At 45.3% G+C, this 15814-nt stretch overlaps 1 protein-coding gene across 5 annotated transcripts in view; it reads left to right on the top strand.

Annotated features, from left to right (window-relative positions):
* PDE5A (phosphodiesterase 5A) overlaps positions 1-15814 on the top strand; it is a 323063-nt gene that overhangs the window by 218200 nt on the left and 89049 nt on the right. For 4 of the 5 annotated variants that reach the window (XM_033938157.1, XM_033938176.1, XM_033938166.1 and 1 more), the window contains 5 exons: positions 2482-2566; positions 5497-5672; positions 11646-11705; positions 13813-13959; positions 15161-15286. In XM_033938157.1, the coding sequence (XP_033794048.1) occupies positions 2482-2566; positions 5497-5672; positions 11646-11705; positions 13813-13959; positions 15161-15286 (594 nt within the window). The remainder of the gene's footprint in view (positions 1-2481; positions 2567-5496; positions 5673-11645; positions 11706-13812; positions 13960-15160; positions 15287-15814) is intronic. The other variant, XM_033938148.1, reaches the window with a different exon arrangement.

Raw genomic sequence — 15814 nt, 5'->3', positions numbered from 1 at the left:
AGCCCACATTTTTGGCTTCCACTGAAAACACTCAGCGATTTTTGGCCATAGCCTTTGGCTGAAACTGAAACCAGGCAGAAATAGGATTTTGGACCAGTTTTGGCACCGTAAATGAACCCCAAGGTTCGCATTCTATAAACAGCGTCCTGATTGTAGATGTCCTACTGCTGACTAACCAGCCAATTGGGATGCAAGGGGGAGGGGGGTTGTTTTTTTATTTTTTATTAATCTTTATTGATTTTCAAACTTTGACAGTGCCATACAATTAATTTAGATATAAACACTACAAAAAAGGCACTTTAAATACACAATCTATATATATAAAATCGGATGTATGTATGTATGTGCCGCGATCACGCAAAAACGGCTTGCTCGATTTGAACGAAACTTGGTATGCAGATCCCTCACTATCCGGGATGATATGTTCTGGGGGTCTCGCGGCCCACCTGCACACGTGGGCGGAGCTACAAACAGATAATCGTATTTCACCCATTCATGTCAATGGAAAAAATGTAAAAACTGCCTTCGCAAAACCGGCTTGCCCGATTTGAACGAAACTTGGTATGCAGATCCCTCACTAACTGGGGTGATATGTTCTGGGGGTCTCTTCACCCAAGAATTTATATGTTCTTGCTCCAGGAGGTGAAACTAAAATTGTTGTTTATAATCACGTTTTGCGTTAGTTGTATTGTATTCATTTTGTCAAATATTTCACATTATTATTTGAATATTGTACTTTTTATTAAGCTGTAAAAAAATACTTTCATTCACCACTATAAAGTATCTTTATTTGAATCCATTTACAGTGTTATTGCTATAATTAAATACCCGTGCAACGCCGGGGCATCAGCTAGTTAATATATAAAATAATCATTTCCCCCCATAACTTGTTATATTAATCTTTATTCATTTTTAAAGCTCCCAGTAAGTGTAACATATAATACAATCATTTATACTTAAATCACACTTAATATATCATCAAATTCTAAACTATATCGAATAATCCCTCTCCCTTGTATCCTATAGTTATTCATAAGTAAAAGAAATCATAAAATATTCCCATCCCCCCACCCTGGCCGTATATGAACCAAAGGGAAAAAAAAATTGTGTTTATTCTATACAATACTTTCAATCTGCAATATTTTGTTAATGGCTCCAAAATAGCCTGACATTTTTTAACATTTCCCTGCTGTAGACAATTATCCTTCCCATTTTGAATATGTGGCATAAAGAGTTGCACCAAAAGCTGTAATTCAGCCTCCTCCAACTTTTCCAGTTATTTGTAATCTGTTGTATGGCAACCCCTGTCATAATGAGCAGAAGGATATTTGGCTTTTAGCCCTCATTGACATGCCAAACAATACAGGGATGCACGTTTAAAAAAAAAAAAAAAAAAAAAAGCTCCATAGGCAGCCGCCTACATTGGAAGCGCCTCTGGGAGCCTAGCGAGGTGCGCAAGCTCGCCTAAGGCTGGGCATGGTTTGCCCCAGAAGTAACCTTAGGCGGACCTAGGCAGCCGTACGCGTCTCCCTAGGCCAGCGGGAGACACGTACATTGGCCTACATTGTAAGCCACTGAGTTTATTGCGGCACGGGATGTCCCTGCCGCGATAAGTTTAGTGGCTGTGGCAGCGGCCGCCCATCCCACCCAAACGATCGCCAATAGGAGGGATGCCCAATCCTGCCATAACATCCCCACCCCTGGTAGATTGCAGCAGGAGGGATGCCCAATTCTTCCTACCGGACCCCCCTCCCCCTGGAAGATCATGGCAGGAGGGATCTTAGGTAGGCCTATGTTCCTAAAGCCTTGACCATAGGCACATGGACCAACCTACGATTCTGGTTAGCCCAGGTGCCTAAGGCCCTGCCCATGGGAGGGGCCTTAGGCATGGGCCAACTGAAGATTACGGTTGGCCCAGACACCTAAGGCCCCACCTATGGGCGGGGCCTTAGGCACCTGGGCCAATCAAGCCTTAGGTTCCTCCCCAGTGCATCCCACAATGCACCAGGAAGGGGCAGGCCTGCCTTATTCAGATGGAGGCAGGCTTGCCGGTCGGAGGGAAGACCCGTCTAGCCAGCTTTCCTAAAAGGTTAGGTGGGGAGGGGGATTGGGTGGGGGATGGTGTGATCTACCGGTGGGGTGTTTCTGGCAGGAGGGCTTGGGCATCCTTCCTGCTGGCAATCGTTTGGGGGGGAGACAGGTGGCTGCAGCCACTAAACTTATCGCAACAGCATCTGCTTGCAACTCAATTCTCTAACCGGCGTCTGTAACATGGACATGGGTTAGAGAATCGGGTTCACTTTAGGTGGGCTTAGGCGCATTTCTGTATAGGACACCCGTCAGTTTCTGAGACTGGGCATCCTATACAGAATCTGGGCCAAAAGGTCCAAGACAGGTAGAGAGGAGAGGGAGAAGAAGCTGCCTACGTGGAGATCTAATAACCACAAAACATTTCTGATTCTGCCCTTTTTTTATTACTAGAATGAAAAGGCAGAGAATAAACGACCAAACGTGCAAAGTTTGCTCTGTACACCTATTAAAAATGGCAAGAAGAATAAAGTCATAGGTAAGTCTTCACCTGTCAGGATGGGGAGATGGGGGAGGGACTGGTCTCAGTGCACATATGCCAGGGTGCATTCACTTTAGGATGGGGCAGAGGGGAAGGGACTGGGCAATTGGTAGCCATAGACTAACGGGTTCCTCTTCTCTGGATGGGGAGCTAGGGAGGAACCGCTCTGTCACATCCTCAGCATCGGGAAGTGGAGTGAGAAATGGATAGTCACCTTCAAGAAAGCAAGTTGGGAATGGGCTGGGTGAAAAGTAGAAATAAATACTCAAGGATTAGGGCCCGAATATATCCCTTATTCACTCAAAAACAAGCCCCACACGGACAAACGATACACACACCCAGCAACACTACAAGGCCTTACTTACAACCCACAACATTCACACTCCCCACAGCACAGGAAAATGTTGGCTAGATTTCTGGTGCTGACCTGTCTTTAGACTGCCAGATTCACTTCAGACAAAAAGTGCAAGACCTTGGGGCTCATTTTCAAAGCACTAAGACACACCAAAGTACTGTCAAAAGCTGAGTGCTTTGAATATGAGCCCCAAAGCAAGGTATGATGTCGCACCACGAATACACACTTGATCTTGACCTGTCTTCCTGCCCGGCACTGGCCTTGTTCCCCAGTTAATATCTTAACACTGCTAAATTTTGTTTTTTTTTAAATTTCTTCTGATCTATTTCTGGGCAAGAATCCAAAGCTTTACCCGGTACTGTGCTTGGGTTCCAACTGCCAAAATCTCTGTTAAGACTTACTCTAGCCCATCTACACCCATCAGCCATTGAAGCCCTCCCCTGCCCATCCTCCACCAAACGGCCATACACAGACACAGACCGTGCAAGTCTGCCCAGTAACTGGCCTAGTTCAATATTTAATATTATTTTCTGATTCTAAATCTTCTGTGTTCATCCCACGCTTCTTTGAACTCAGTCACAGTTTTACTCTCCACCACCTCTCTCGGGAGCGCATTCCAGGCATCCACTACCCTCTCCGTAAAGTAGAATTTCCTAACATTGCCCCTGAATCTACCACCCCTCAACCTCAAATTATGTCCTCTGGTTTTACCATTTTCCTTTCTCTGGAAAAGATTTTGTTCTACGTTAATTCCCTTCAAGTATTTGAACGTCTGAATCATATCTCCCCTGTCTCTCCTTTCCTCTAGGGTATACATATTCAGGGCTTCCAGTCTCTCCTCATACGTCTTCTGGCGCAAGCCTCCTATCATTTTCATCGCCCTCCTCTGGACCGCCTCAAGTCTTCTTACGTCTTTCGCCAGATACGGTCTCCAAAACTGAACACAATACTCCAAGTGGGGCCTCACCAATGACCTGTACAGGGGCATCAACACCTTCTTCCTTCTACTGACTACGCCTCTCTTTATACAGCCCAGCATCCTTCTGGCAGCAGCCACTGCCTTGTCACCCTGTTTTTTCGCCTTTAGATCTTCGGACACTATCACCCCAAGGTACCTCTCCCCGTCCGTGCATATCAGCTTCTCTCCTCCCAGCATATACGGTTCCTTCCTATTATTAATCCCCAAATGCATTACTCTGCATTTCTTTGCATTGAATTTTAGTTGCCAGGCATTAGACCATTCCTCTAACTTTTGCAGATCCTTTTTCATATTTTCCACTCCCTCTTCGGTGTCTACTCTGTTACAAATCTTGGTATCATCTGCAAAAAGGCACACTTTTCCTTCTAACCCTTCAGCAATGTCACTCACAAACATATTGAACAGGATTGGCCCCAGCACCGAACCCTGAGGGACTCCACTAGTCACCTTTCCTTCCTCCGAGCGACTTCCATTAACCACCACCCTCTGGCGTCTGTCCCACAGCCAGTTTCTGACCCAGTTCACCACTTTGGGTCCTAACTTCAGCCCTTCAAGTTTGTTCAACAGCCTCCTATGAGGAACTGTATCAAAGGCTTTGCTGAAATCCAAGTAAATTACATCTAGCATATGTCCTCGATCCAGCTCTCTGGTCACCCAATCAAAAAATTCAATCAGGTTCGTTTGGCACGATTTACCTTTTGTAAAGCCATGTTGCCTCGGATCCTGTAACCCATTAGATTCAAGGAAGTACACTATCAGCAACACATCCATTATTTTTCCAACAACCGAAGTGATTCTGTTCTCTTTCCTTATAGGAAACTGTTGTGTTTATCCCACACGTTTTGAATTCTGTTGTTGTATTCATCTCCACCACCTCCCACAAGACCACCTGCTCTGTGAGAAAGTACTCCCGGACTTAAGTCCACACACACACCACCACCACCGTCTCAATTCATGCTCTCTAGTTCTACCACTTCCTGGCTTTAGAAAAAAAAACTTATTTATTAATATCCTTCAAATATTTAAATGTCTGAATCATATCACCCCCAACCTTCATTTCCTCCACTGTTCACATATTCAGGTCATCAAATTTCTTCTTAATTGTGGCCTCAGTACTTAATTAGTTGCATGTGGTGGGCCAGCATCTTTTTTTTATAACAGTTATTTAAGCCATCAACCTCTGTCAACTTTCAAAGCAATTGATGTGAATGAAAAGCATCTGAAAATGGCCCAGTGTGTGGACTTTGAGCAAGGCATATCAAGTCCGTGTTTAGTTCAGGAAAGGAAAGTTGCGTGTGTGGATGGCATCTTCACGTTTTCACATGCACTTTTCCAACAAAGTCTTCTACCTGCTGAAGAAGGGAGATAAACTAGTTTGAACCTGTGGAAAGTTTCAAAACAAAGGTATATGTGAACGCTTCTTTCAAGTAAGGCTATGAACACTTCTGAATTTGAAGCAAATCATTTTTTTGACCTCTAGAAATTGAAACTGAATGAAAACCTTGATACTTGCAATAATTCTAACTTTCCGGACTATGGCTGTCCTTCATGACTGGGTGTAATGGCAGGTGTGTGTTTGTGTGTATGTTGTAGGAGTTTGCCAACTAGAGAACAAGATTGAGGAGAAGTCTGGCAAGATCAAGTCCTTCAACAGGAATGATGAGCAGTTTCTGGAGGCATTTGCCATCTTTTGTGGTTTAGGAATCCAGAACACACAGATGTACGAGGTTGTGGAGAGGGCCATGGCCAAGCAGATGGTGACACTGGAGGTGAGTCTAGTCTCTATACAGATAAAATGTGACCCTAAACCTAAGCTAACTGCTAATCTGACTCTGACGTGCTGCTTCAATTAAACAAAATGGCACAGAAACATTAAAAAAGGTGTTCTACAGTGCCCTTCAGACCAGCACAGGTGAACCAGCAGGCAGGGAGTGAGAATTCTAATCTAATCTAGGATTTGTGGATCGATGTATGCCTATAAAGGTTCAAGGTGATTTGCAATTACACAAGATCCCATACACCTATGGGGAGCACACAGAATAGCCGTGGTAGCAGATTACAATGAAGAAAGAGTTTACAAACGAGATCCGACGCGGTAAGGGGAGTTTACTTATAAGACATTGCGGGAATTAGGAGACGAAAAGCAGCATGAGGAGTATGCAATAAGTTTATAGCAGTAGGAACTAGGTAGGTCTGGGAAGTCTATAAGGATCATCCTGCAGATGGGTGGCTTTTGTAGAGAAATATTTTCAATTTTCTTCTGAAACTCACGTAGTTTGGTTCTAATCTAGTGTCTTTGGGGAGGCTGTTCCCGTTTTTATTGTGATGTACATGAACAATGAGCTGAATATTCGTTTGTATCTGACACCTTTTAGCGAGGGGAGGATCATCTTGGAGGAGTTCAGGATTCTAGCAGATGTGAACTGGAGCTCACATAATAGATGAGTTATTGCAAACGTGAAGAGGCCCCATTGGAACCACTAAAGGATGCTTCTCTTCTAGATCTCATGATCAAAACTGTCTTTCTCGTCACCATTTTCTCGGCATGGCATATATCGGGGCTTCAGGTTCTTTCATGCAGGGAAACTTTTCTCCATATTAAGGACACAGGTGGTGGTCTTCGTACTGTACCTTCCATTCTGCCGAAAGTGGTTTTGGCCTTTCATGTCAACCAGGAGGTTCAGTTGCCCGCATTTCATTCCACAGGTTCGGAGCGCAAAGATCAGATCTTACGCAAATTGGATGTCTGGAGAGTCTTACTCCATTATTTGGAGAGGGCCAATGATTTCTGTCTGTCTAATCATTTTTTTGTCCTGACTGCTGTGCCTCGCTGTGGTTGGCCAGCGTCCAAGTCTTCTATCGCTTGATGGGTTCGAATGGCCATTTCTTCCACTTAAATCGCCCGCAGCAAGCAGCTGCCGATTTCGCTTAAAGCACACTTGACTGGAACTGTGGCTGCATCTTGGGCAGAGACTCTTGAAGAAAATTTAAAAAAAACAGAAAAAGGAAACCGATTTGGTTCTTTAAACTAGTGGCGTAGAAAATAAAGGCAAAAGAGTTGGCGTTGTGAAATATAAAAAAAAACCCATGAAAAGGAGTATAGAAAGGACTACCGGGTGAAACTGAAAGAAGCCAAGAGAGAGAGATGTCTGGAGAAACGGCAGGTGGCAGAGCAAATGGCTAAAAAAGTAAAAAATTTTTGTAGATATATTAGTGAAAGGAGGAAGATGAAAAATAGAATTGCTAAACTAAAAGATGCTGAAAACCGATATGTGGAGAGTGATGAGGAAAAATCAAACATGCTAAACTAATACTTCTGTTCTGTGTTCATGGAAGAAAATCCTGGAAAAGGACCGAGAATGTCTGGCACAGGTACACACGAGAAAGTGTTTATGAAGAACACACTGAAGAAAGTGTTTATGAACAACTTGAAAAATTGAAAGTGGACAAAGCGATGGGACCGGACGGGATCCATCCCAGGCTACTGAGGGAGCTCAGAGAGGTTCTGGCAGGTTCTATTAAAGACTTCTTCAACAAATCTCTGGAGACAGGAGTGGTTCCTGGGGATTGGAGAAGAGCAGATGTGGTCCCTACTCACAAAAGTGGTCACAGGGATGAAGCAGGAAACTACAGGCCGGTGAGCCTCACTTCGGTTGTTGGAAAAATAATGGAATTGTTGCTGAAAGAAAGGATAGTGTACTTCCTTGAATCTAATGGGTTACAGGATCCGAGGCAACATGGCTTTACAAAAGGTAAACTAAACTAAACTAAATCTTGGGTTTATATACCGCATCATCTCCGCAGATGGAGCTCGACACGGTTTACATGGTTAGGGAAGGAACGGAACTCCAGTGGAATTATATAAGTAAGAGAGAAGAGAGGTTAGGTGTGAGAGTGCCAGGAAAGGGACGGGGTTACGTTTTGGAGAAGAGCCAGGTCTTCAGAAGCTTACGGAATGGTAGAAGGGGGCTCAAATTGCGGAGAGGGGATGATACCAAGATTTGTAACAGAGTAGACACCAGGGAGGGAGTGGAAAACATGAAAAAGGATCTTTCCAAAGTTAGAGGAATGGTCTAATATCTGGCAACTAAAATTCAGTGCAAAGAAGTGCAGAGTAATGCATTTGGGGATTAGAAATCAGAAGGAGCCTTTTTATGTGGTCTGCAGCAATGCTCCCGAACTTCCCCTTCTCACAGCCTAGCATGTCCTCCCTCTTGCGCCAGTCTGACGTCTGCCGGATTCGGCAGCGAGGCAGCAGTATTGTCCGTGGCTCCCCCTCCTACCTTCTGTCCGCCACGGTCCACCCGGGCAGAAACAGGAAGTTGTGCGTCATTGGAGACAGACGAAAAGCAAGAGGGGGAGCCATGTACAACACTGCCGAATCGCTGAGGCTGGCAGATTCCTCGGCTTGGCAGTGACATTGGACTGGCACCGGAGGGAAAGACATGCCGGGCTGTGAGAGGAGAGGGACCGGCGCTGGAGGAAAAGGCAAGCTGGACTGTGAAGAGAGAGGGATTGGCACTGGAGGGAAAGGCATGCTGGACTGTGAAGAGAGCAAAATGAAAGGAGAGAGGTTGGACCTGGGGTAGTGTGGAGGAAGAGGGAAAAAGATACTTGAAGGGAGAAACGGGATGAGAATGGGAGAAATTGGGGACCTGGGAGGGGGGAGGGAGGCAGGCAGGCAGGGGGAGAGATTGAGTGGGGGGAAGAGAAAGGGAGAGAAGTTGGATCTGGAGATGGAAGGGAGGGAGAAATGTTAGGCCTGTGGGTGGAAGGGGGAGGGAGAGATGCAGCATCTCTTTTTTTATTTTTTTTCCTTCCATCTCATTGTTCAGCATCAAGGGGGAGGAGGGAAGAAGAACCTTGGATTTTGGCCAGGTACTAGTGACCTGTATTGGCCAATGTGAGAATGGGCTACTGGGCTTGATGGACCATTGGTCTGACCCAGTAAAGCTGTTCTTATGAGAGGGAGCAAAATGTTGGACTGAGAGGAGGAGAGATAGAAGGAAGGAGTGAGATGGGAAATGGGAGGGCTACAGAATAAAAGAAGATGGAAAATTTATGGGTAGCTGAAAATTTAAAAAGAAGGAGACGGATGAGAAAGAGGGTGAGATTTGAGTGGACAGAGGCAGAAAAGAAAAAAGGAGAAAAGTTGAAAGGGAAAAATCAATATCTCAGAGACAGGGACTGGAGCAAGAGAGAAGAGGAGAAAAAAAAATGGACAGCAGCCACTGGAAAGAGAATTAGAAGATAGACAAAATCAGAAAGAGAAACTGGGACTAAAAGCGAAATGACCAGACAAGGAAAAGGTAGAAAAAATCATTTTATTTTCTATTTTGTGATTGTCAGATTTGAAATGTGTATCCTGCCAGAGATGGTGTTAGACAGCAAGCAAGAATTGGGACTTAAAAGAGAGGAAAAGTCTCTTTTTTATTTATTTTGTAGCCGGCGTGGGGTTGGAGAGGTTGTATCCCTATATTTCTACTAAGACTAACCCCTTCCTTTGCTGGCGCGCAGTGTGATCCAATGCTCACAGAAGTCCTGTGAGCAGCCGCTGTTGGCGCTGGGGCCCACGCTGTGCGTCAGGAAAGAAGGGGATAAGTATCTTAATAAAAAAATCCAGCCCGCGACTTAGCCTGTGTTTTAGATTTCGGCCCCTTATGTGATTTGAGTTTGACACCCCTGCCCTAGAGGAAAGGAAGGACAGGGGAGATATGATTCAGCCGTTCAAGTAATTGAAAGGTATTAACATAGAACATAATCTATTTCAGAGAAAGGAAAATGCGGTTGAGGGGTGGAAGATTCAAGAGTAATGTAAGGAAATTCTTCTTTAAAGAGAGGATGGTTGATGTGTGGAATGTGCTCCCGAGGGAGGTTGTGGAGAGTTCAAAAAAGCATGGGAAGAACACAGAGGATCTCAATCAGAAAATAATGGTAGATATTGAAGAGCTAAGGCCAGTACTGAGCAGACTTGCACAGTCTGTGTCCTGTATATGGCCATTCAGTTGAGGATGGGCTGGGAGGGTTTAGATGAGCTGGGTGAGCTACAATGGAGACTCCAGTAGATGCACAATACCAGGCAGAACTCTGGGTTTCTGGCTCAGAAATATCAAAGAAAAAGAACAATTTAAATTAAATCATTGAATTATAGAGTGTATGTTTGGGCAGATTGGATGAACCATTGGGGTCTTTATCTGCCATCATTTACTATATTACTATGTTTAATTCTATTTTCCATTTCATAAACATGGATACCACACTACTTTATAGTGAATTATTTTTCCTACCTTTGTTTCCTGGCCATTTACTTTTCTGGTTTCTGCTTTCATCTGACTTAAGTCTCTTGCCAGGATTTTTTTCTCCTCCTTTTCCTTTCTGCTTTCTTCAACTTATTTTTCTACCTCTGTGTCCAGATGTAGCTCATTCTTACGATCACGTTCCCTCTTTTTTATGGTCTACTGGCAGCTTTCCATCTCTTTCCCTCACCCTGACGCTCTCCATATTGAGTGTGGTTGTATAACTGCATAAAGGCAGTTTACAAGGCCCAATCCTATTTTCCTTCTCCTGATTCACAGTCTTTCACTAACTATCTTCTTTCTCTCCCCCTATATCTGCCCTTTCTTTCCCTTTCCATCATCTCCCTCCTTTCTGTCTCCCCCCCCCAATATCTGCTCATTTGTCTCCCCTCTTCCATCCATAGTTCTGTCTTCCTCCTTCTATGCAGCTTATTCCCCCTCCCTTTCTCTTTCCATCCAGCATCTCCCCTCTCTCCTCTTCCCCTTTCCCTCCTTTTCCTTTCATTCGGCATTTCTTCCCACATTCCATCTTCTCCCTCCTCTCTGTGCCCTCCTCCCAACATTTGCCCCCTCTCTCCTGTTCTATTAAGAATCTGTCGTCCCACTTCTATAAAACATCTGTTCTCCTTCTCTTCCCCACCCTACCCCAAACCATTTCCACCAGCTTCTGCCCCCTCTCTCTCCTCCCATCCCACTTCCATGAGTGTTTATTCCCTCTCTCTTCCTCATCCCTTTTCCACCAGTATTTACTTCCTCTCTTCTACACACCTCACATCCGCCAGCTTCTGCTCCCTCTTTCTCCCTCACCCCTCTTCACCAGCATCCAATTCTCCCTCTGTCCCAACTCCCAACCCTATTAATTCCTTCCTTTCTTCCTTTACCTCATCACTTTTTCCTTCCATTCCCTCCCCCACAGTTTACCATTAAGCCTGTAGCCAGCGGCAGTTCTGCTGAAAAGCTGCCTGCAGCCTGCATTGGACTTTTCCCTCAGAAACGGAAGGGCCAGGTTAGGAGGAAAGATCCAGTGCAGGCCATAAGCAGCTTTTTATCAGGACTGCCACTGGCTGAGGCCGCAGGGGAGGAGTGTGGGGGGTACCGAGCCATGCTGCGGTGGGGAGAGGGGGGAGAGGAATGGAAGGCAGTAAGAAAATTGGCTTAAATATGTTTTTTTTACCTGGGTTTGGTTATTGCCATGGGGACAGTCCGACAGGGGATTCTTAAGGGGGGGAGGTCACAGTCGAGGCTCAGTACTGGGGGGAAAAGGGGCCTCCAATGACACACAATCAACAAGTGGTGCTCCTCAGCTTAGTGGGAACATAGGCAGTAGGGAGTTTGGGATGGGGATTTTAGGTCTTTTATCAGCTGTCATGTAGTATTTGGATATGTAGTTTTAATCCTAGAATACAGATGTTTCCTTTGGCATTATATGACCCTCTTTTCTCCTAGGTGCTCTCATACCATGCCTCTGCAACTGAGGAAGACACACGGGAGCTGCAGGTAACAGCGGTAAAAGAAATTTTCTTCATCTTTTAAAATCAGTTCTAGGAGGCGTGTACTGCAAAACTAAAAGCAAGAGTTCCTGTCACTCACCATAGCAATGCTGGCTGTAGGGGCCATAGAGATGTCTGCTAGAGGGTCAGTGGTCCCATACAGATGCCTGCTAGAGCAGTGGTCTCAAACACGCGGCCCCCCAGGGACTATTTTGTGGCCCGCGATCTGTCCTCGCCTAAAGCAGGGGTCCCCAATCTATTCTAACGCTGCCTGGCTGGCCCGGAAGTTCCTCTCCTCCGGTTGCAGTGGCTTGGGGGAGGGCAGTGGGAAGGGAAGCAGATTGGGGACCCCTGCTTTAGGCGAGGACAGATCGCGAGATAAGCCTATTCCTTGATTGTGGCGGTGGCGGCCTGTTCCCTGATTTTGGTGGTGGCTTGGGAGAGGGCAGGGAGAAGTAAAGAAAGAAAAGGAGGACAGGGAGACAGAAAGAAAGAAGGGAAACGGGACACAGACAGAAAGGGGCATGGAGAGAGAAAAAAAGAAAGAAAGGGAGCACGGAGAGAGAGAGAAAGACAGACATATAGAAAGAATGGGGGCATGGATAGAGAGAGAAAGAAAGAAGGGGGCAGGGTGAAAGAAATAAAAAGTTGGGGAAGGGAAGGAGACAGATGCCAGACCAGGGGAAAGGAAGGAAGGAAGGAAGGAGAGAGAGAGAAAGGAAAGAAAGATGTTAGACCATGGAAATAGGGACAGAAGAAGAGAGAAATAGAAGGGAAGGTAAGACATGGAAACGCAGATTTTGAAAAGAAAGCAGAAAAATTGAATATTAAGTTAATGTTAAAGATGGATGCAAGGCAGAAAGTGAAGATGGAGAGAAAACCAGTCAAAGGACAAGAAGACCCTGGAAACATAGTTAAATGCACAGAAAAATAAAGTCACCAGACAACAAAGGTAGGGAAAATGATTTTATTTTCAATATAGTGATTGAAATGTGTCAGTTTTGAGAAAGGAAAGATATTAAACTTTAAACGTGAGGGCTGCAGAAAAAATAGGGTTCTTGGAGGGCCGCAGAAAAAATAGTTAATGACAATTTTGCATAAGGTAAAACTCTTTATAGTTTATAAATCTTTCCTTTAACAGTTAAAGGAAAGATTTATAAACTATAAAGAGTTTTACCTCATGCAAGCTGTCATTTCTTTAATAAGACATTAACTATTTTTTCTGCGGCCCTCCAAATACCTACAAATCCAAAATGTGGCCCCATTAAGGGTTTGAGTTGGAGACAACTGTGCTAGAGGGTCAGTGGTCCCATAGAGATGCCTGCTATTGGGGCTAGGTCAGTGGTCCCATATAGATGCCTGCTGGAGGGCCAGTGGATCCATACAGATGTCTGCTACAGGGTCAGTGGTCCCATAGAGATGCTTGCTATAGGGGCTAGGTCCTATACAGATGCCTGCTAGAGGGTCAGTGGTCCCATAGAGATACCTGCTATTGGGGCTAGGTCAGTGGTCTCTCTCAAACAATTGATTGAAATGCTTTTCAGAGCCTGTAAATTTGTTTCTTTCAATCTTGTCCACTTTATATTAGCAACTGCAAACAGTCTCTTAAGAGTGTTACTCAGGTGTCTCATTTATGGAATTTGCTGCAGTTGACAATCTCAAGACTAGAATCAATACTGGTATTAATTTTTAATGTTTAATCCTCAGTCTGAATAAGCAGGTCAAGGCATTTTACAAAGTTAGTAACGTGTAATCTTGAAATTCAGACCTGCCAAGTCTCCTGCATTAAGCTGGACACTCCCTCTTTGGTGAGCCATCTCCTGCACTCCCTCTGCAAAGTTGAGTGTCCCACTGATGAGCATAGCACAATTTATAGCCACCTTTTTCTCTCTTTCAGGCTCTCCTTGCCATCCCTCATCCTTCCATCCCTGTTCCATTTCCTCAAACCTTCTAATCACCTTTTTAAATTTGTGCTCTTGCTGTGATAGAATTAAGCAAGTAAAAAAGAAACTTACTCATGTGCATATCGAGCTGTTGCATTAGTTCAGGGCATTGAGGAATAGATGCTGACGCTGACACAGTTCGATTCATTCATATCCTTTTCCCATTGTGCTTGGCCCCAGGCTTCTGTTGTGCCATCTGCACAGTCCTTAAAACTCATGGATTTCTGCTTCAATGACTTGGAGCTCTCGGACCCAGAAACCATACTGGCCACAATCCGCATGTTCACGGACCTTGGTCTGCTCCAGAACTTCCAGATTAAGTACGAGGTATGTAAAAAGAGAATCCTTATTTTGAGAGCTATTCATTTTGCAGATATTACACTGCCAAGGTAACACATTTCCCTGTGCAGCAGCATTTCCCCCCACCCCACTTCCTTCTGCAGCATTTTCCTCTCCCCCCCACTTTCCTGTGCAGCAGCATTCCCTCCCCTGTCCATTTTCCTGTGCAGCAGTTGGCATTTTTTTTGAGACCGTGAGAAGGGAAGGGGGGGCAGCAAGGGACCAAGGGAGCCAGCCAGATCTGCTAGTAAAGCCTCCTCCCCTCACATGTCCCCTATTTTCAGCCCCAGCTCCAAACCCATTTTTTACCTCCCCCCAGCCCCCTTCTCCCATCTGTTTCCTTTCAGCTCGAGCCCCCTTTTCTCACCAGCAGCATTTCCCTCCCCACTCCACTTCCCTGTCCAACAGCACCTCTTCCCTGCTCCCCCTGTCCCTCTTCATTTCTCCCCCGGTCCAGTAGCACCTCTTCCCTGCTCCCCCTGTCCCTCTTCCCTGCTCCAGCAGCACCCCTTACCTGTTTCCCCAGTCCAGTACGCAGCGTTGTGAGCATCGCAGCCGTTTTTTGCGAACCTTGTAGGCTGCTCCGCCCCTCGGAAGTACGTTCCCTCTGATGCGATCGCGTATGTCAGAGGAAATGTTCTACTGAGGTGCTGTGCGACCTGCGAAGTTTGGTACAGCCAGCCATGATCCTCACGGGAGCAGCGCCCGACTCTCAGCTGCTCAAAGTCCTCCTCCCGGCAGCCGCTGCCAGTGCCGCTCCGCGAAGCCCTCCTCTCCTCCTCTTTGCTGCCACTCCGCACCGTCTTTCATGCGCCTTAGCGAGCATGCGCACTCTGCCGACCACAGCACTACAGATCAGGGAACACGGCGGTAAGAGTGCGCATGTGCGCTTAGCATTTTATTATAGTAGATGCCTTTGACCTATAAAAGCTAAATACTTATCATCATTTTGTCTCCCTATTCTATTTAAAACTGTATTTCTTCCCTTTTACCATCTTGTAACTGTTGTTGGTCCGTAATGTCTATATGTACATGTATATTGTCTGTTAACGACTTGAGTTCTGTATTACCCCCTTATTTTTTTTCTATATAATTTTATCTCTGTAAACCGCTTAGAAAATGGATAAGCGGAATAACAAATTTTAATCCAACTTAGATTTACCCCCACAATTGGGCTTTGTCTCTGAAGGTGCTGTGTCGATGGATTCTTAGTGTGAAGAAAAATTATAGGACGAACGTGGTGTATCACAACTGGAGACATGCCTTCAATACAGCGCAATGTATGTTTGCAGCCCTGAGGACTGGCAAGATACAGGTAAGCACTAGGTGGAAACCATTTCCAGGAGACCTTTCGGGCCATCTGAAAACTGGACTGAGACTCTCTACCAATTTTCAAAGCATTAAGGAAGGGAATTTTCAGACAGTCGATTGACACGGGTGAATCACTTTGAAAATGGTCCTTGCCTTATGGGGTTTTCCAAACAGGATAGTAAGAGCAGATACAGCGACAGCCTTCTGAGAACAAGTCAATATCGTTTTCTTGATAATGAACAGATCTGCCAAGTTTCCTGGATTGAGTGGACAGCTCCTGTTTTGGAGCGACATCTCCCACGAAACACAGGAGTCACTGCTTTGGGGGGATTTTTCCCCCTCTGCCTACACTTCACCACAAACCTTCAAATAGCGCAGCAGAGATTATCAGGCAGGAAGTCTTGACTGCGCGATCTGAAGCTGTTCAGAGTTGCAGAGCTGGCTGAGAAGTGTTATAAAGGGGGTTGAATTGGGTTGGGGGATCAGAATCGCCTGCTGAAAAAATGTTCCCTCTTGATATTTCTGTGTGCGT

This window comes from Geotrypetes seraphini, chromosome 1 (assembly GCF_902459505.1).
Source record: "Geotrypetes seraphini chromosome 1, aGeoSer1.1, whole genome shotgun sequence".
Lineage (NCBI taxonomy): Eukaryota > Metazoa > Chordata > Amphibia > Gymnophiona > Dermophiidae > Geotrypetes > Geotrypetes seraphini.
The sequence above is the reverse complement of the archived record's forward strand: the minus strand, read 5'-3'. Positions and strand labels throughout refer to the sequence as shown.